This window comes from Pituophis catenifer, unplaced genomic scaffold, assembly GCF_029215685.1.
Source record: "Pituophis catenifer annectens isolate HBS135680 unplaced genomic scaffold, rPitCat1.0.hap2 SCAF_4, whole genome shotgun sequence".
NCBI lineage: Eukaryota > Metazoa > Chordata > Lepidosauria > Squamata > Colubridae > Pituophis > Pituophis catenifer.
The window spans coordinates 94,589,547-94,611,789 of record NW_027256884.1 but is presented as its reverse complement, the minus strand read 5'-3'; the positions used below and the strand labels follow the sequence as shown (position 1 = coordinate 94,611,789).

At 34.6% G+C, this 22,243-nt stretch overlaps 1 protein-coding gene across 1 annotated transcript; it reads left to right on the top strand.

Annotated features, from left to right (window-relative positions):
• The first annotated feature begins 558 nt into the window (after window positions 1-558).
• Window positions 559-19,079, top strand: ZNF654 (zinc finger protein 654). The gene is made up of 9 exons (XM_070942701.1): window positions 559-690; window positions 7,739-7,884; window positions 8,508-8,589; window positions 10,961-11,096; window positions 12,511-12,713; window positions 13,189-13,328; window positions 14,195-14,336; window positions 15,629-17,900; window positions 18,384-19,079. The coding sequence occupies exons 1-9, from the start codon at window positions 559-561 to the stop codon at window positions 18,389-18,391; spliced, it is 3,261 nt and encodes a 1,086-aa protein (XP_070798802.1). The 3' UTR covers window positions 18,392-19,079.
• Window positions 19,080-22,243: the final 3,164 nt, after the last annotated feature.

Below are 22,243 nucleotides of genomic sequence, written 5' to 3'. Positions count from 1 at the left end.
GAAGGCGGGACGTAGCCCCCTAGCAACACCTCTTCCAATGAGGGTGTTGCTAAAAGCGAGTCAGCTCGTGCGAGGATAGAAAAAGTGAACGCCGTTCTGTGTGGCTCACGAGGAAGAGAGTGACAAATCTTTCCACCACTCATGCGAAGGAAAGAACGGAAGTTGTACTGCTATTGTGGCCCACTGGCAAGGAGTGGGCGGAGATGTTTACTTTGAAGGATGAAATGTGGGCCCAATCGACAAGGGTAAAGGCGGGGCTTAGCTCATTTTATCGATAACATTCTCCACCAATCAAAAAGTGCTGCTGAAAGTTCAGCTTCGAACAGGGAATCCAGCTCGGCCAATCAGGGGCTTAACCACCGGAGCTCGCTAGAATGAAGGTTCTGTAGGTCAGAGGATGAAGGATCGGCGCTTGACTGACAAGCGCGCGCACCACTAACAAGGCACCGCGGGGGGCGGTGCCGGAATTGAAGTACGCGGCCGAGAGGGCGGGTCATCCGGCAAATCGGGGCGGGGGAGGGAGCTGGGACTCGGTACGCGCAGGGCGGCCAGAGCAGCATGGCGGAAGACGAGAGCGACCAGGAATCGGAGAGACTCGGCGAGGAACTCAAGGCCATTAATGAGCCGCACCTTCCCGCCGGATTGTCTCCTGCCCTGAGCAGCCAGTATTACTGCTACCGCTTCTGCCAGGTGAGTGGCTAGTCCCGCCCCCTGTAGACTGACACTCCGGGACTTGGGGGGCGAAGACAGCCGAGCGATGGACGCCAAGGAATTTCGGACGGATTCTTCTGCGGCGAAAACGTCGGAGGCTCCCCTCCCTGTGTGTCGCGGCCCTTTGCAGAGCTAGCGGCTGCAGGGGGAAAAAGAATAACGCGGAGGCGCTTCCCCCTTTCTCCGGTCGAGGCGAGGGAAACCGATTTCCTTTCGTTTCTGCTTTTTCTCTTCACTCCCTTCTAGGGAGAGTGGCAGGACAGTCGCAGGCGGCTGTCCGTGAGGGAGAGTTGATTTTTTTCGCGACGTCAGTTTTCCGCTCTTCGAGCGCTCTCTCATTTTGTCCTTGTCACTGTCACCCTTCGGTGGCTTAGAAACTGGTCCTGGTCCATTCCTTTTACCTCACGGTCTGGCGGGATTGGGGGCTGATTCCTGAGGTGCAGAAAAAGGCTCCCCCCCCGGTCCTCTCGTGGGCCGCTCCATTTGCTGTTACCTGAGTGAGGGGCGTGTGGGGAGGGGTCCGTTCCGAAGCTCAAGTCCGGAGTTGGTGGCCCTCTCGGTCTAAGAGCTGGAGATCTTTTTTTATATTATTATTATTATTATTATTATTATTATTATTATTATTATTATTATTATTATTATTATTATTATTATTATTATTATTATTGATGTTGAAACTCTGTAGAGATTCTCAGTTAATCCAGCTCATGGTTGTCCCAAAGGTGCTTTTTTCAGGAGGCAATTGGACTTCCTTGTTGTTTTTTTTTTTCCTTTGACGTTCTGTTTCTCATCCAAGAAGCTTCTTCAGCTCTGACGGGATTGTGGGGAATGGAAGGATTCCTGTTCTTTGTAGACGGCTGGTCATTTGCATTGATGTTGAGGCAATAAGAAAAAGGTAGTTCTTTAAAGGGATTAGGGGACGGGCTCAGTTCTTCCCAGACCGCCTCCTCCTCCTCGTCTTAAAACTTTGCATTTGGTTGACCTGAGCATGAATGAGGGTTGCGGAGAAAACAGCCCACTGTTTTGAATGGGAGTTCATCACCTAGTTGCTGCCTTATTGCTACTACCGGTAGTTGTTCGATTTCCCATTAAGAAGCTACTGAGGTTAATATTTTGCCAGTTCATGTCTTTTTTTCTGATGGGATGGAAGCTGGAGGGAAGATCTCAATTGGTTGTTACAGGTGTGTTGACTTAAGTTTACCACTTCATTCTAACCCTGCCATGTATTACTTTGCTGCAGTGGTGGGTTGCTACCGGTTCTCCCCGGTTCTTGCGAACTGATAGTGGAAATTTTGAGTAGTTCGGAGAACCGGTAAATACCATCTCTGCCTGGCCCTGCCCCCAATCTATTTGCTGCCTTCCGAGTCCCAGCTGATTGGCTAAAAGGAAAAAATCAGGGCTCACTTGACAAAGAAGAGGAAAAAAACAACAAGACACCTTAGCTTTAAATTGAGAAGCCAAGAAGACTCCCAGCTGATTGGCTAGAACCGAACTGCTACCAGTGGTGGTAGATTGGCAATTGAGGCCAAGCTGCCTGAAAGCGGTTTCCGATGGTCTCGGTGGTGGCAGAGCGGCAAAAAACCCTTGCTGCGGCGCTTCAAAGGGCCGCCCTACACTGATCAGCAGTAAAAGGCAATGTGGTGATAGGCCAGTGCGCTCCAAAAACAAATGGGTAGACTGGTACAGCTCTGCAAGCAGTTAAAAGCCTGGTAGACCAGTACCTCTGCTAAATCCTAAAGAATTGTTTGTCACATGACCATCAAACCACACCCACAAAATAAGCCACGCCCACAGAACTGGTAGTAAAAAAATTTAGAACCCACCCCTGCTTTGCTGGTATTTTGTTTTATATGATCTTGGATTCTATTTGTTCTACTTCATCCCAATGTGGCTTGGGGAATTTAAAGGTAGTTTTGTGGCGGGGTTGGAATAAAGGCCCAAATGAAAATTAAGATCATGCACATTTACATGAATTTAACATATTCAGAAAAAAAAGCCACATGTTTTAAGTGTTTGGCATCTGTGATGTATGAAGAATCTTCTGATTATATCATTGCTTTGTCATGATTTTTAAATGGTGTTTAATTGTTTATGTTTGAGAGACTTAGAATATACCTGAACTTGTCTAAACATGATTTTTACTTTTATGCTGTGCATTTCTACATTATTTAGGTGGAATCCTATCCTTACCTGAAAATAAGTCTGATGAAATACAATTGTTTCATGTTTTTTTTAGGAAATACATTTGGTTTGTTATTCAAATGAAATTTTACTAAAGCGATGACTTGACTCATACACCCAATTAACCATTTAGCCATAGTTTATGAAATAAACCACAGTTTCCTATATTTACCCAAAACTATGCCCTAAAGTACTGTGTCACATTTAGACAAAATGAAGAAAATTATATGATGTAGTTTGATGTGTGGTTCATATTAACTTTTGATTTAGAAATAACATATTAAATACATTTCATAGGTTAAAGTGGATTTATAATACTTGTGAGAAGTATTAATATTAATGTATATATCTGATAGAAGCTTACTTCTGTGGCATATAGTGGATGTATTTTTATATCCAGAATAGAAAATCCACAAAAAAATCCACAAAAAAAATCCAATGTAAAAACAGGTTCGATAACAATAGTATTCTTACATTTTCCATGCCACCGATATAAAGATTTCATTCCAGTTGTCTATTCCTGACTTTTAAAAAAAAGTCTCTTAATTGAATGCAAACATTTTGAAAAAGAATGATTTCATACAGAGTACATATTAATAAATTTTCATATAAATGTAAAAGTTCTACATCACTTTTAATGAATGGTAACTATATTTTATTATAATTATAAATCTTATCTTGATAAGTCATTTATTGATGACTTGCTAATAACAAACTGCAAGGTGTTTAATAAATTGGGGCAAATATTTATCTTTCTAATTCTGAAGAATCTTTTAGTTATAAGTAGAACATGGAGAACCATTTCCTTTGTCCAGGTATCAGTTTCCATGCTGTAGGTATGGAATATTTATATCTGAAATTATTGAATCTTGTTTCAGAATAGCATTAATATGTGTAATAATTTTCTTCCTAACTGGAACATTTATAGAACAATGTAAAATATGTTTAAAGCATTAATTTAATTACATGTAAAAAGTTTTTGTATAAATGCAATGTAATTTAATAAGTCTGAAATAGGTGAAGGTGTGTCTATGTTTGTGAGCCAGTATATGCTGTAAATGTAAATAACGTAAATAATACCACTAAGCTATTATGCAGATATTTTATTTTACTGCAGAAAATTATTTTTAAATTATTTTTAAAAATCATCTTTATCCTATAAATGAGCTGAAGCATAAATACCTATTTCCAACACATTTTCCATACAACAGGCTTTTAAAATTTGTTTTGAGATCCTGATTACGCTACATTATATCAGTTTAATACAAGAAAAGAGACAAAAGCCAGTTCCTACAAATCATGTATCACAATTTTGAAATCAATGTTATAGTGATTATAATATAATATAGAACTATCTGTTGTGTTCAGAACACAAAATCTGTTATATTTTGGTGTCAGCAAAACAAAAAATAAGAATTAAGATTTAGGGTTAATTCACCACTCATAATCATGTCTTTTTGAACTTGACTTAGCAAAAAGTGTAATAATCAGCCTTTGTGGTTTATTTAGCAAACTGATTTTGTGTGTACATACAGATAATGTATTTAGATTTGAGTGGCATTACGTTTAACTACCTTTCTGATCTTTCTATTTTATATTAATCATTTGTTTTTAATTTGACAGTGATGTGCCTCTCTAATCAGGCTGTTTTACCTTCCAAAGGAAGGTGCAATATGGAGAGCATTTTATGTGAATGACTTGCTAACTTTGAATTGACATTATAATAGGTGTACTCATACTGTAATCTTATGAATAAGTAGTTTTTTAATGGTTTGAAGGTGAAGATGTGACATCCCAATTTCTCACTATAACTCGGGGAGTAAAGATAAATGTAATATTTCAATTGGACATTTAAATTGGAGAAACAGGTGTAATTGTCAGCACGTTGGAGAGAAGTCTGACGTTATATACATCTATTGACATTTGACAGCTTTTTCAATTGAATGGATCCTTTCCTACACAGTGCAAGCACAAGCAGTATTTCTTTTATTTCTTGTGATTTAGTTTTAACTATTTGGTTTGGTTACAGTGTAAGTACATACTCCAAGCTTTGATTTATGTATTGCAATATAATGCTATGTGGCAAATCTGTCACATTGATTAATATATGTAGGATTATGATTAGGAGCTGGTTTTTAATTTTGGGACACTTAACTTTTTATAAAATTTGATTCTTAAATCATACTTTTATGGGCATTTTTCTTTGTAGTTTTTTCCCCCTATTATACCAATATATCAGGAGATGATGAATTCTAGGCCTTTCTTAGGCATGAAAGCCACCTGGGTAACTTTCTCAGCTAGATACCTTACACTGTTGTAGGAAATAGGAAGCAGGAGTATTAAATATGTTTAAATATATTTATCACCTTGAGTTGATCAAATATATATCTATATCTGTATCTATATCTATATCTATATATCTATATATATTTAAAATGGGATAAAAATATGATTCTATAGATGGATTAAAATGCCAAAGCAGTCTAAACTTCTAGCTGACTGAGACTGGTCCTAATAATAATTCAAAAACATCTGGAGCACCACTTGAACATCCACAACATTGAAAAATATCAGTCAGTTGCAAAAGGCAGTATTACTTGGACCAGCTTACAAATTGTGACAGTATCTTTAATACTATCAAGCAACAATATCTACCTATCCCAGGTCATTGGGAAGGACTCAATAGATGGATAAAAATGCTGGGTCTAATCTAAACTTCTGGCTAACTGTACAACCAATCATAACAGCTAGTAGCATGTTGATACTGAGGCAAAAATCCTTATAGCAATTGTTCTACGTATCTTGTTTCTGAGTAGATGCTGTGTTTTATCTAAACCAGAGGGCTAACAGGCCACCTTAAATTATGAATGTTTTGAATTGTAAATTTTCTATTATTTCTCAGCCATGGAATGGTGCTACAAAGTATTATTTTCCTTTTAACAAAAGTAGAAATACATTTCTATAGCACAAATTGTTTTCTTGGGGGAAGAAATAAGGATAGCAAATCCTCATTTAGCCATTGCAAATGGGAATGGCAATTCTATCACTAAGCAACATGTTCGTAAATATGAGACTGTGCCAACTTACAATATCACTTCTGCCTGCAGTCATTAAACAAATCACCTGTGGTTGTTAAGTGCAACAACATGTGACTGCAACATGTGACTTCTGATTTCCCCGTTGACTTTGCTTGTTGGAAACTGGCTGTGAAGATTGTAAGTTGTGATCATATGGCTTCCAGATATTGTGACTGTTATAAATGCATGCTGGTTGCCAAGCATCTGAACTGTGATCATGTGATTGCAGGATGTTACAGTGATTGCAACTTTGAAACTAGTCTTAAAGCTTCTTTTTCAATGTAACTTTGGTTGTTAAACAAGCAATTGGTAAGCGAGGACTATTTGTAGAATAGTAAGGAATTGCGTTCTCAGTACTTCTGTTAGCTGTATCAAGGATTCCTTTTCTCTCTCTCTGAAAATCTATTGGAATTTGGAAATCACTCTTGGTGTGTTTCAGTCCTTACTGAAATAGCAGTTCTTTTAAGTTACTTGATTTTGTATATAGTTTAAGAAGGTATCCTAGAGAGCAGGCTTTAAAACTTTCTTTTATGTAGTTTTATTTAATGTACTTCACTAACAGTTCTATTTATATATCTTCATTATATATTGGTTCAAATAATCTTAGGTATTTACATTTTCTCTACATAATATAAATATGATGTACAGTCTTTCTGCCACAACTTTTAATCGGTGTAGCTGTAGAAATACTGTATATTTAGTTTTTTTTAAAGGAAATCAGCTAGTTTAAAAGTTACCATTACATCTTACTAGACAATTAAGTTTAGCTTTTTTTGTAAATAAATCAGACACTGTCCTTCAAAGACAGTTTCAGAATGTAATCTTCGAAAGTCAAAATGATGGAAGTATGATAATCTGCTATAATGAGATGTTTTAAGGTACTAAAATAAAACAGGTTACTGTTCTTGTACATGGACTGTACTTTCAGAATTTGTCTTCTATTATTTTGAATGTGATAGTTCTGGAGTGAAATAATAATTCTGTTGATTATAAATCTTGAAATATAACCATATAAAAATTACTATAAATTATGAATTCCTGATTATTGGAAAAGCTCTCGCATGCTAACTCTGTGCAAGGCATATACTTAAATATACCCCTTTAAGAATTATTAAGGTATAATACTGAGCATCTTGTTCACTTTTTTAACAAAGCTGGAAGCCAGAATCTGACAGCTAATCTTGGAGGAATTGAATACATAAATATGCAAAGAAAACAGAAGACTTTCAACTGTTAATACAAATTAAGGTTAAAAAGTTGATGAGCTGAGAGTGGGATGCATTATATGTGGATAATGATAGAGAAATGTTAGGATAAGTGGTCAAAAAGGGAATAGATAATAAATGGATTTATTTTCTTGTGTACTGTTTAAACATCCTATCCTCTTGCATTACTATGTTTCTTATCACTCATTATCACCTATATCAGACATTGTGGGTGATAATTGTATGATTTATTTACATTCTATATGCCTGTTCTTTTTTGAAAAACATAAAAAAGCAATTATGGACTAAAGACTCAAAATCTTAATCTTTTTTTTATATGAAAACAACTTACTTGTGTCTTATGTTGTCTCAAGCCATAAAATAGGGTTAATCTTGATTCATCAAACTGTTTGTCTTATCTTGGTAACAGTATACTTTGATTTTCTAATTGTAATGAGGTTACAAAGAAAAATTGCCTAGCTGTAGAATATAACAGCAAGCTATATTCCTGCTTATATGCTGTTTCAGATCAAGTTTAATGCGTACTGTTTTCTCTGCAAACAGGTTGTTGAAGATTATGCTGGAAGATGGCAGGTTCCTCTGCCACAGCTTCAAGTACTCCAGACAGCTCTCTGTTGTTTCACATCTGCATGTGTTTCTTTTCCAGATGAATGTGAACATGTACAGTATGTGCTAAGTAGCCTAGCCTTGTAAGTAGACCATGCTCTTCCTATTGTAAATTTTTTAACTTTTGGAAACTATAGGATAATTTGAAAAATTAATCTTCAAGGATAATTTTTTAAGCTTTGGGAAGAAGATTGTTGTCATTGTTTTCCAAGTATATAAAAAAAGCCATTGTCGCATAATATGCATGTGAGCAAAAACTGAAAAAAATGCAGTGTTTACTGAAAAAAACTTGCTTTCTGTATGGAGATAGAAGAATTAGCACCAAATGATGTTGGTTCATCATTTAAATCCTCTTGAATCTGTAACCTTTATTTGGATTAGAAATTTTAGGTTGTAGTGGTCCTTAATAAAGTATTTCTTCAATTCCATGATATGGAAGTTTGTATAGAGTATAGTACACTAAAAATTCCGCTAATATATAATGTAACATACCACTTCATTATTGTATTAGGAAGAATATTGCTCCAATATTTTACCCTGTCAATAACTTTCTAGGGTGTAGTAGAATTAAATGAGCTTGCCTGATAGAGAATCCACAGGACTTTGTTAACATTGCTTCTTCATTAAAAACTCTTTATTTAAACTTGTGACATAATATGCTTGCTCTGCTTATTTCTTTTTAACTTCAAGTTGCTTTGATTTATAGGAGCTTTTTTGAACTGTTGCTATTCTTTGGAAAAGATGAATTCTATGAAGATCCTTTAAAAAACATTCTTGGGTCAATTCAGGTAATTTGCTAGTGTCCAAATAATTAAGTGTTAATAAGCATAATGCTACCAATTTACAAGTAGTCCTTGATTTATGATCATTTGTTTAGTGACCATTCAGAGTTTTGACAGCACTGAATGAATGGTAGTTATATAGTTGATTCTCAAAGTTCGACCATTCCAGCACCCCCTTGGTCACATGATTGTGATCTGAATGCTTGGCAATCCATTCATACTTATAACTGGTTCCCAAGTGCCCAATGATCACATGAGTGCCATTTGTAATCTTCCATGCCAGTTTCTCCTGAAAATCAAAGGGGAAGCCAGCAGAGAAGACTGCAAGTTGCTGGGGTAACTCTCCTACTTGTGCATCCTCCCCCAGCCTCTTTGAACTTGCATTGCACTGGTCACTTGGACAGCCCTGTGCACATTCCCTGACCTATGCAGTGCCTATCACAAATCCTCCCTGACTCATTTAGTGCCTCTAGTGCAACCCCTCCTGCACCCTCACCCACCTACCTCTATAACACTTTTCACAGATCTTTACATGCACTGTGTAGTACCTATTGTGTACACACCCCACCTATCCCCTTCCTTCCTCCCTGATCCAGCAGAAGCTGTTAACTTGCCTGTAGGTCTGAGAATTGCAACTTCCTGCTGGCTTTCCCCATTGACCTTGATGCAGCAGGAAATTCCCTTGCCTAAAGACCATGGGATTGAGTTAGCAACAGCAAATGGAACTGCAGGGATTACTGTTGCTAAGCAATGTGATCACGTTTTCTGACAGTACTGCTTAGTGACAGGAAGTTTTGGTTCCAGTTGCTGTGGTGTCACAAACTACTTGGATAAGGAACTTTATAAAAAAGGAAAATTCAGTTTCTAAATAACTTAAAATTTACGTATGAAATTCTGAGTCAATGTATAATGCTGTAAATTGTATATAAATAACATGATTAATTGTTAATATCAAATTCATGTAGGAATCAGTTTGTGACTTTAGAATCTGTTATTGTATCAATTCATCTCTTTTCCTTGCACTCTGCGGACGTTCCATAAATTTCTAATGGCAGTTGAGAAAATGTTAATTAGTAAGGAGCAAAGCTACATAATCCTTGCCAACTAAATTCATAAACATTTTTCCTATAATGGTCTTCCCTGTTGAAATTTTCAGTAGCCTTTGGCTTAGCTCCTAATAGACTATTTTTAAAGTACTGCTTATTTGTGATATCTATTATTATATAGATATTTGTGATATCTATTATTATATAGATATTTGTGATATCTATATAAAACTCTCATTGTCATGGTCTTAAACTGGATGAAATGGTGTGTTATAGGACAATAGTTTTTGAAGCAAGGTACCTTAAATGGCTAACATATACAGGATGTGTCCAAAATTTGGGAGCCATGACTCCCAAGGGAATAAATTTTGGGGAAGTTGTGCTTCATGCTGCTGACTGCCTCTGTGCTGCTGTGTTTTCATGTTCTGTGACAGTCTCCCAGCCAGCATCACAATCCCTCACTCCCTTCTTCACCCAGCAGTAATCATTTATTTGTCTGCTGGAAAAGAAGGAAGGAAGGAAGGAAGGAAGGAAGGACCACTGTGCTGCTACGTGAATGCTTGGAAGAAGCAATAAATGTAATTGAAGAGAAACTTGAAAAAATATTAGGCAACATTTATACTTTTTAAAATTTTGGGTTGAAAAGAAGAAAGTGTGGCTAACTGATGTGGCAATAGCAGAGGGTAGAGGAATAGGAACTTTTTTTTTTGAGAGATCACAAAGTATCAAGATCTAAAATCAAAATTTGAAAGATGATAGTATAAATTAGCCATGGTGATCTCAGTGATTATTAATACACTGGGTGCCATACCAAAAATACTTGGACAGCACTTACAAAATCTGCGAATTGACAAAAATTTCCATCTGTCAATTGTAAAAGGCCACATTGCATGGATCTGCAAATGTAGATAATGACATCCTAGGTTTTTGAGAAGACGTTGATCAATATGAAGGCCAACACCAGCTAAAGAATGGCAGCTGAGACTTTATATTATTGTGAACAGATAATTATATTCCAAATTAGTTCATCAGTTACATTTTCAGTTCTGTTAATTTTACTGAATTCTTAGTTTATTCTCTTCAGCCTTTCATTTTTAAAACATTTCCTTTGGGATAAATAATAAAAAAGTATAGTGCCAGTCAGTTTTGGCACATTTTGGCAAATATGCAATTAGTGCAGTTGGAACCCCTAACTTTATGCTAAAAATCTTTGCTTTTATCTCCTGTGTACTACTGCTCATACTCTAAAAACTAAGAAGTATATGCAGTATACTGATACATTCCCAGGTACATTCTAAGTACTTTAATGTTCACTACTTATTCCTCCATAGGATTGCCAGAATCGACTCAGCAGATATAGAAATGTTAACTTAGAATTGGTGACTCGAATTAGCAGAGACGGTGGACCTTGGGAGGATCCTGTATTACAAGCTGTTCTTAAAGGAAGACCGGCTTCTCAGGAATTAGGTACAAATCATTTTCATATATATTGAAAATAGCATAATTTAAATTAATGTTAAATGTAGGAAATTTTTATTTCATTTCTTTATAATTGTTTCCAGACGGTGAATGTTGTAATGTATTTCTTAATCACAGGATAGAACTAATTCAATTAGAGACTAAAGTTGGGCTGAAAGATAAGAAAATTTAATGTACAATATATTCTGGATTTTGAGATTATTCTTATGCATGGAAAACAATTTGTATTGATTTTATAGTTATTGGTCCTGAGATGGGCACAGGATTAAAGAATAATTTTATGTGTGCATCTTGTTATATCATGGACAAAATTTATCAGCTTGCCAAGAGTCAAGCTGACTTGATGGCACATAATAAATCATTTTATTGCAATTGCAGATATGTTCTCAAGTAAAATGTCGTGTTACTGTCATAAGAATATAGTATGAACTCACTGAACAATATTCCAGCATTCTAATTTAAAGTATGGTCTTAATTAAATAGTTTCAAGGATTAAATTATGTGTGCATATTTAGGAGCAGTGTTAAAGAAATGCTATTTGTTATTATTGTAGAAGAAGATTGCACAACAAACATTAGGATTTACATGTTTCCAAGAGGAATGGGTCCAGAGAATATTTTGGAAGGAAGTTGTAGGACTTATAATGGGTGAAATGGCTCTCTTTAGGACAGTGATGGCTAACCTTTTTGCCATTGCGTGCCAAAAGCTGGGGGAGTGCAGGATAGTTGCGCGCACACATGCCCACACCCATAATTCTATTTGCCCTGCCCCCCCACGCATGCGTGTGCAACCCCCCCATGCTCCCCCCGCTTTTGGCATGTGATTGCACGGTGGGCACGGTAGGTCTGTTTTTTGCCCTGCCCAGGCTCCAGAGGCTTTCTAGAAGCCTAGGGAGGGCGAAAACAGCCTTCCCCACCCCACCGGAGGCCCTCTGGAGGCTGGAAACAGCCCGTTTGCCACTTCCGGTGGACCCAGAAGGCCCAAAAATCAGCTGGCCAGTGTGCGCATGCATGCTAGATCTGAGCTAGGGCAACACTCACGTGCCCACCAATATGGCTCCGCGTGCCACAGGTTCGTCATCACGGCTTTAGGATATGTCTTGAAATTCCCCATCCCCAGTCTTCAAGCAGAAAAAAAGTTCTTAAATTTATGGCCTCACTCAATTGGGATAGGAGAGGCAGCAACAAAGGGAAGATAGTGAACTGCAATTTTTTGCATTGCTGTCATAGTAATTTTATACTGGCCCCATTCTCTTATCCATGTTTTTAAAAAGAACCTCCATAGATTATCCACTTTTTAATTCTAATAAGTTTAATAGAATGTTTCCAATATTTTGTAAACCTGATTTAATATAACCTACTGTTAATATTTTATAACGGAATTATTTGTTTTCTTTTACCAGTTAACAAATATTTAAGCTCTGAAAATCCACTGTTCTTTGAATTACGTGCCAGATATCTTATTGCCTGTGAACGCATCCCAGAGGCAATGGCTCTTATCAAAGCTTGCATGAATCATCCTAATATTAGCAAAGGCCTTTACTTCCATCAAGCATTTTTCATGTGTCTTTATATGTCGCCGCTAGAAGATCACCTACTCCAAGAGGTACAGTTTGTCAGCTTTAATGCAGTTTTATGATATGTCTTGATAAGGAATAGTATTCTAATTCATATTAAGCAAAATAAATGACCATCTTTTTAAAAAAAAAAAATCATTCCTGTATTATGACTATATAGATTAATCACAACTCTGTATATATTATTTTTTGAATATTGTACAACTATTTCCTAGTATTAGCATTTCATTAACCCTGCTCTAAAATTGCCAAGTAACAAGTAATGTATTGGCAAATTTGGTCATGAAAAATAAGAGTAGCACTAACTATTCCGTTCAAATTAATAAAAAACCAAATATGCCGTATTTAAATTCTTGTTATTGTATATATTTCTCTTCCCCTGTGTTATTAGCTTCCTATATTGGGTAATAGAACTAGTAATAGGAGCTAGGAATTTCAATTATTGTAAAAGGTTAGCCTCTTTCTTCCTACACTTGCCTGAGTTATCTCATTTTGATTGCATAGCATTTGCTGAGGACTGACTGCAAGAATGGCATTGAAATCATCTGCAACATTGCAAAAGAAGGGAAGATTGCTGTAGCATTGAATCTTTGTGAATTGTTTCTTATTCCGCAGCTCAAAAAAGGGGATATGTATTACATCTGGTAAATCTTTTCTTTCAATAATACTGCTTTACACTAGTGTTATAATAAAAGTAAATTACGAGTAAATTATAAAGGAATGACCAAAGCCTAATTAATTATTAAGAATAAATAATGCTTGGATGCAATTTCATTGACTATAAAATCCATCAATTCAATATATTAGTAAAAGTTAAGTATTGAATATTTTTGTATTGTTATCAATTACTTAAAAATATTGGCTTATTTTACTGATTTACTTAACTGACAACTTGAACGTAACTTAATTTTTTTCCAAGTTAATTTCTTTACAACTTCTCATTTATGGCTAGTGCTTTTATGAAACTTGATCAAAATTTCTTACATTTTAATTTTAAACAATTTTAATTGTTAAAAAATAAAAAATGGAGAATTATCTAAGAGAATGCAAAAGTGCCTTATATTTAACCTGACTACTCTAAATGTCACATAGATTGGTAAAGGCTCTAGAGATTCATAGTTTTCCTATTACATTTATAGATGCTGCAAATTGAATCTTAGGTCTGCAGACAAATTAGGTTCAACCACTTATTTATGACTTCTCTCAAATAGCTTTTTGAATAATATAAATATATTGATAATACTACATACGTCCATATGTAGAATTTGCATACAGTGAAAATTTATTTTAATACACTAATTGGAGGATGTGGCTGGTTTTAATAAATAGCCATTGAATCGGAGATTGCATTTCCAAGTTGATTTGCATAATAGTACCATTATGCAAATGACACAAATTATGTCATTATTTTTATAACACTGAATTATATTTACCATAGATTTTAACATGATAAATAGCATATGATTGGTATGTTGGTTCCTAAAATAATAAGCTTCATTTTGTTTTACAGGGAGCTGATCTTTATTTGGAGTAAACTGCAGCTTAGGTCTAACCCGTCAAAGCAAGTATTTGTAGATCAATGCTACCATCTTTTAAGGATAGCCACAAATTTGCAAGTTATTTTCCCTTTCATGAAAGTCATTAGGGATGAAGTAAGTAATAGCATTTGCCTCAGATATGTTTTAAAAGTACCAATATTAAATATTGTATGTTATGTTGTTATATAGTTAAATATTTTGTTAAGAAAGAATATATTAATATTATCTAAAATATTTTATTTGCACATCTGCATAGGAGAACAGCAAATAGTACCCTTATGGAGTTTGTGTTTTGAAGTTTTATTATAGGGCAAGAATAAAATGTGCTGTGTACAGTTCTAATACAGACCAATGTTAGTAGGGCTAGTTCAACATATACTTAAAAAAATGGTTGTAATCATGACGTTTTTCTTTTTACATTTTACAAACTATAATTAATGTATATTAGTTTAAAAGTTCCATAATTGTTTTATGCAATATGTAAAAGAAAGTCATTGCATTTTCTTGCAAAAGAATATTTTTTTAATTATTAAAGCATTTGAATGAAGGGATCTGCAGCACACAGGAACATTGAAACAACAATCTTTTTATATGGCTCATGCAGCTGCTTTGGAAACTGCTCCCAATTTTTCCATTTGTGTATTCATGAATTGCCAGTTTTCTAGATATTTTGATGTGAAGGTACTTTGAGCACTTTCCAAAACAACTTTGCAAGTCTTTGCATTATTTTAATCATTTGAAAAGGAGTATTTTGTTTATGCTCTTGCCTGAACCTTAATTTAGAAATTATGCTTTGTCCTTGTATTTTAAAAGATATAACTGTATTTAGAAAAATTGATCAAAATTTAGTCTTCCAAAATTGGAAGAGCTTCCATTCATGAACTGGTTTGACTCAACTGAATGAACTTATTCTAATCTATATATATATAAGTGAAAACCACTCACGCATTAATCACGAAATCTCCAGAACCGTAAAGCCTACAAACTTGAAATTTGCTATGTATATTCCTCTTGGCTTCTAAGTGCTCACTAAGAAAGGATTTTTTGAAATGACCATCAGAGCATTAGTATTTCCTATATTATAGGAAAATATAATGTACAATGGTAACAGTTTAAAATGAATGTACCTTTAAAAATTTTTTGCAATATTGTCACTTTTCTACATTGACACAATACAATACTTTTAAGAATATTTACATCTCTTCACCAGTTCTCCTGTATATTAGGGTTTGGATTGTTTTGTTTTATATCCAGTTTCTCCTTAAAGATACTGGGAATTTTAACTTTGGAACCATTTGTGGTATCACGGAGCTATAATTTTGAGATATCATGAGCTCTCTGGAAAAGGAAATGCAGAAGACTCTCAGTATTCTGAATTTATTCTACCTTTCCTTTCTTTCTTACAGATTGGCAAGGAAGGTCTACAGATTTGTGTAGAGATATGTGGAAGTGCTCTTCAGCTAGATCTTCACGATGATCCAAAAATGAAATGTTTGATATACAAAACCATTGCTCACTTTTTGCCAAATGACTTAGAAATAGTGCGAATATGTGCTCTTTCTATATTTTTTCTTGAGCGCACCTTGGAGTCCTATTATACTATTGAACAGCTATATAAATGTACAGATGAAGAATACAACGAACAGATAAGTTCAGTTCAGAATCGTGTACGTTTTGAGTTGCTCCCAATTTTGAAAAAGGGATTGTTTTTTGATCCAGAATTTTGGAATTTTTTGATGATCAAACAGAACTGTTTAGCTCTGCTAAGAGATAAAGCCTCAGTTGAACTGACTGAACGTCCACGTGAGCTTTCTTCTGCAAATACATCAAAGACACGTCGAGGACTGCGGGGTGATCAATCTTGTATACCTGAGATAAACAATGGAGAACTGGGCCGTGAAGATACTTCTGAAGCACAATTGGAAAATGATGGTAATTGCAAAAAGAACCATGTAGTTCTTAATTCATCTAAAACTGATCACAATGTACCAAAACATCGCTGCATATTATGTAACAGAGAATTTGTTGGTGGTCATATTGTCAGGCATGCCCAGGCTCATCAGAAAAAGGGCAGTTTCTCATGTGTAATGTGTTGTAGAAAATTCAGACAAAAAAGTATAATGCTTAAGCACTTAAAGAATCACATCAAGAAAATGACACTGCATCATCTGACTGCAACTTCTGTTGATAAAGAAACTCTTATTGTAAATGAAATGAATTGTTCTAGTGCTGATGTTCCCCTTCAAAATGGGGACTTAGAGAGTACTAAAGAAAATGAAGTGGAGCTAGTCATTCCAAGTACTAATCAGGATATGCAGAATTCTGAACTTGCACTGGATGTAACCAAAAATCATGTTAGTAGCCAGGATGATGTTGTTGAAAATGGTAGTTGTGATAATGATTCAAATAATATTCCTGAGGTGGAAATTAAAGAAGGATCACCAGAAAACAGCCTGAATAGAGAACTCCCTATACTTCACAAGGTAAATGGTGTGATCTTTCCTCAAAATGATTTGGATCAAACAAGTAATTTCAAGTGTCCTGCGGATGGATGTATTAGAGTCTTTAAAAAAATACGGTTTTTGAATAAGCATGCACGCAAGGCCCATCCTTCTGATCTGAATGTGCAAGAGCATATAATGAAATGGAATAATGGAAAATGTAGGTTTTGTCAGAGAAAATTTTTGGATTCTCATCATTTTATTGATCATCTGAAACAACATGTTTATCCAAATGTATATTTCTGTTTGCATTTTAACTGTAATCAAAGATTTAAGCTGTCCACTGAGCTTGCAGAACATATGAAAAGTCATACAGAGTTTAAAGCTCAGTGTAACTTTGCAGAGTGCTGTAAAGTTTTTGATGACATTTCGTTGTTATATGAGCATGAAGCTCAACATTATTTAAACAAAGCAAATCCTTCTGAAGTCAGTGAAAATATTTCTTCAGTTGTTTCGGAATCTGAGTGTGGTATTCAAGAAATAGCAGATGATTGTGGTGAAAAGGAGGCTGTAATGGACTTGCCAATTCCCACTTGGAAAGCAAGGAAAGATTCCCTGGAACCAAAGACTTATATCCAGACTGAGAAAAAAGTAAATAATCTAATCCAGAATGGGAATGAAAATGCATATGGTAGTGCTGTCACAGTTGTGAACTTAATAGACCAAAAGATACCTGAAGAAGTGGAGCCAAATTTAGAAAGCTGTAAACTTAATGATCAGCTAGTCAATGGGCATGGTGAACTGGAACAAACAACAGCCGCACTGGATGCTGATTTGGAAAGTACGAGTGCCGATACTAGGACAGAAAATGGATCTATTCTACCTGTTCTGCAGAACTGTACAGATATATCAGATAATACTATTGTGGATTCTCAGACACTTTCTAAACCAAATCAGATAACGGAAAATACATCATATGGCTTAATTTTAACAAAGCCTTATATTAGACCATTGCCTCCGAGTTACCTTGATGAACGATATATTAGCATGCCAAAACGAAGAAAAACTTTGACTGATAAAGCAGATGCACATTCAGAGCAAGGCAAAACGTGTAGCAAATCAGAGAGACTAAGATGCAGCAAATGTTTGACCACCTACTGTAATTCAGAAGCACTTCAGCGTCATCTTGCACAAAAGAAGTGTCGGACACTTTTTGGATTCGATTCAGATGATGAAAGTAAGTTTTACAATTTTACTAGGTATAATTTTAGGTATTTGTACAACAGTAAAATGTTAAACAAGAGATAAATGGATACAAACACTGTTAGACAAAGGATTCTAAAAAGATAGGGTGAAAAATTGTAATAAAATTATATTACATATAATGGTAAATAGTAGCATCTAGTGTTGCCTTAGCCCAGTAGTATTATGAAAAAGCATTATATTATAGATAATAGAATTTTCGCTAGTTTTGACAGCACTTACTGTGCAATGTTGTTGAAATCATTACTTGACCAGATAAAATTATGAAACTTATTCTACAGTGTTTCAAGGTTTTCATGAAGTCTTCAGAAAAAAATGATAACTAGCTACCATTTTATATTCTCTAACAAGCATTTAGTTTTTTTGATCTCACTTTTGTTTAGGAAAAATAAATGACTGAATGTCAGTATGGTACTAGACTCCAAAGGACTAACCAACTTAATCTCTTTTTTTGCAGGTGCCTGAGCAAATGATGTGTGAAGACTTCTCCATTTGAGTAGTAGTGATGGAACACTACAATATTCTGCATCAACCTGCTTTTCCCTTCTTGGCCTTAATTATAAAGAACTCTAAAATTACTAAAGAAAATCATGATCTGAGAATTAAAGCACACGGGTCACAACTAAGTGATAGGAGCCGTGCAGTATTAGTATCCAGAAAACAAACAAACTGTATTTAAAACCCCAAAGTACCAGTTATCTAAAAGCCACTCTTAAGTAAATTCACTGGGTGGCTGTATACAGAATAGGTTTCATGCTGACTGAAAACAATTGTTCCAGAGAAAAATGCCTACGGGACATGCCTCTTTCTGAATCTGTATGTTCAAAGGAAGCCATTCTGTATGATAAAACTAGTTTGAGTCACATTCAATGTTGCTGTGCATTAAAATTGGATCAATTAAAAATAGATCCATTTATAGAGGTTGACTCTTCTTGCAATGGTATATTTTGTACCTTGGAAATGGAACCGATGAATGTAAGAAAAAATCAGTGCTGGGCAGTGTATCTTAATAAATGTTTTAAGGCATACAATAAGGGCTAAAGTATGTCTCTGATATTTCCAAATTCACCTAATTAAACTGCATTCAAATGCACCAAAGTTTTTCAAGACCTGATCATGATGAATGTATAGATAGAATTCACTCCTAACAAGAACTAGCTAATCCACAGAGCTACAATATTTGGTATCAAAAAGCAGCTTTAGGCTCAATAGTAAATTCATATGGTTAGAATTTAACTGAATTCAGCTGGTGTATAAATTTTAAACATACATTTTTTAAGGTCTGCATGAGTTACACTTGTTAAAATCTACTTTTGTATTTAAAATGAATTAAAATTTAAATTTAAATTTGATTTAAATTGAAGTTAGGAGACTATGAATATAACTTTATATTCATATTGTATCAACACTGAAAAGTTGCCCTTAATTTTCTTTATAAAACAATTGCAGTCTTAAGAAATCCATACAAATGCTATCATGGCAGGGCATGCTATAAAAATAATTCAGAGGTAATTTGAGCATAGAATCTGTTATTCATTAAGCAGTCCTTTTGTCAGGCTTCTATGCAAGTATATAGTGAAGTTCAAAGCATTTCTGAATAATTTTTGAAGTGAGTATACATATAAAATCCCATGACAAACTTAAATCAGTAAAAATAAATTGCTTTAGTTCTGAGTACCAATAAAATTATTTGCAGTGCCTTGAAAAGTTAAGCTTTAAACCCCTTATTTTTAAAATAGTACATATAAAAGCAGAGTATTCTAATCCCAAAATATCCAAGATATCCTTTTCTTTAAAAACAATGGTGTACAAATATTTATTATGAAAAATAACTATTTTTCATAATAAAAATTAAGATCTTTCTTGCAGATCACTGGGGTTTGAAAATATTTGCAAAGGAATTACAATTTTTTTTAATGGAAAAGTTATTTGATCTATTGAGCTATATTTTCAATGCAATCCTACACATTTCTACTCCAAAATCAGTCCCATTGAGTTTAATGGTACTTACTCTCAGGTAAGTGAGTAGATTTTTTTAAAATCATATTTTATTCATAAATACTAAGGACTTTTTTTTCTCAAGGAACAAATATGAAACTGAACTTTGAACATAGATATACTTAAAATATAATTATATTTCTAACCGCTTTTAGGTCAATCCTGATATCTAGGCACCAAATGATATTTTTAATAACTACACAGATGAAGCTGTGCTTGACTATGCTAAATATCAAAGGCTACTGTTGAAGCAATTCGAATTATAACACGAACAGACCTTTTTCCATTTACTTTTGTAAGTCATGCAAGATTGCACAAATATGGTACCTAAGTTATCTACTTTTGAGATAATTAAAATCCAAAAACATATATTTTGTAATATATTTGTACATCTTACTATATAGGAGATTTTATTAAAATATTTTAATACTTTATATTATTAAATGGGAGTTATTTGCAAATCTCAGTCTTCAATTGTGTCTTAATTGGAATTTATTTAATTTGGTCAGATTAGTGAATAGGTTTTCCTTGTACAGGAGTCCTAAAATTGGCAATTTTAAATGACAGCATGTTTTAATATATCAATACATGAAACTGACTTTTTTCAAAAATAAAACATTGATTTTCTGGGACCTCAGTATGTATTAGCAGTTTTAGTGTTTCATTTCTTAATCTGCATTAGGGGTAATGATGTTTTAAAGATAACATGCTAAGCTTGACTTCTAGTTATTACATAGGCACAGCTGTGCACTTTTCATCATGACAATATAAAATGGTTTGCTATTACTTTATTCCATGTTTTTTGACTAGCTGAACCTGTTATTTCCTATGAACCTGTCATCCAGGTCAAATTCAAGGTTATAATCTAAGACCAAGTAAAGTATACCTGCTACTGACATTTGCTGAGATGGATAATTAGTGCTGTGGGTATGAATCGGTAACTATACTTCGGTATTCCCTAAGATGGGTTTTAATTTTCTAGATATGAAAAACATTAGTTTTTCTACCAACTTTAGTTTTAGTGTCTTTCTGCACTCTTGACTTATAAGCATCTAAGTATCCAGACTTATATTCAAGAAATATAAGCCTTTTTCTCAGGAAAACATTCCATTTCAAATTAATTCCAAATTATGTAACATCATAAATATTTAATATAAAATTGAAAGGGAAGATTAACCTTCTGCAAAATGTTCAGTTTTCCACTTGCCATGTTATCAGCTTTAATCAAAAACAGTTGAGTGGAATTTTAAGGTACACCATTTGATTTGTTGTGCTTTATCACCAAATACTTTACCACTAAACAAAAACACCTGTCTTTCAGTATTGACTTGTCAGCTACTTTAAAATAGATTTGCAATACTTAATTTCAAGATATTCCCAATTGCTGTTAAACACTATTATGAGTTAGTAATTAAACTAGTGAGCCTAACTCCATATTCTAAAATACACACTTTTGGAAAACGCGTTGACTGCCCTTTGTAAGTGATTAGTATTTTGACTTTCCACCAGCTTTTAAAACAGGATACTGATTGATTATTTTTAGCCAGAAGAAGAGTTACATGAGTGACTTCAATCAAACAGTTGTTTGTCATTGACAAGTTTTCATTATTGCAGGAAATAATGTTCTCTATTCTAGTTAACTGAGAATTGGCATTGGTATTGCAAAAGTGGTATTTCTCAAATGGCTTGTGTAATGCCCCCTTATCTCCAGTCTGAAATGAGAAATATAAAGCCAGCAGTAATCATTATGAAGTGCTTAGGGACCCAATTGAAAATGTGCTAGGGTTCCCCTGCCCCACCTAGAAGAATGTAAAAATTCCTATAGCCAGAACAAGACTACTGCTGTATTTAAGATTGTCATGTAGTTTGAAAATTAAAGCTTAAAAATTAAATGATTGTTAATGTTTTTGCCAGCTAATAAACACTTGGTATGCTACTCAATCTTCCTAGCAAGTAAAGAAACTGCATGGCTGACAGTTTTTCTAACTAGATACCAGATATATAAGACATTACATAAAAATTATACTGTACTTACTTCAAGCATCTCCATTAAATCTGACTCAAGCTAGGTACAATTATCATTTTTTCTGTTTTTTTTTTTTTAAGAATAACCTGTAGTACCTACAAAGGATCCTCCACTACCCTAAATATTGACAGTGGTTCCCAAGTCAGCCTTTAGAAGACTTGACTTTTAAAGGATGTCTCAAACTTGTTTATCCATTTGGTTTGTCACAAGGCTTTGTGCATCACGTAAAAAGTATTGGTCTGGCTATTTTATCTCTGCCATCTCTTTTATAGAACAATTTGAAATGCTTATCT

What these genes read in the sequence shown, in the direction of transcription:
- ZNF654 (XM_070942701.1), top strand. Translation starts at nt 559, where the DNA reads ATGGCGGAAGACGAGAGCGACCAGGAATCGGAGAGACTCGGCGAGGAA. An exon ending in ACATTCTTGGGTCAATTCAG is followed by an intron (nt 8,590 to 10,960) that starts GTAATTTGCTAG and finishes ATTCCTCCATAG; the next exon opens with GATTGCCAGAATCGACTCAG. An exon ending in AAGATCACCTACTCCAAGAG is followed by an intron (nt 12,714 to 13,188) that starts GTACAGTTTGTC and finishes TTGATTGCATAG; the next exon opens with CATTTGCTGAGGACTGACTG.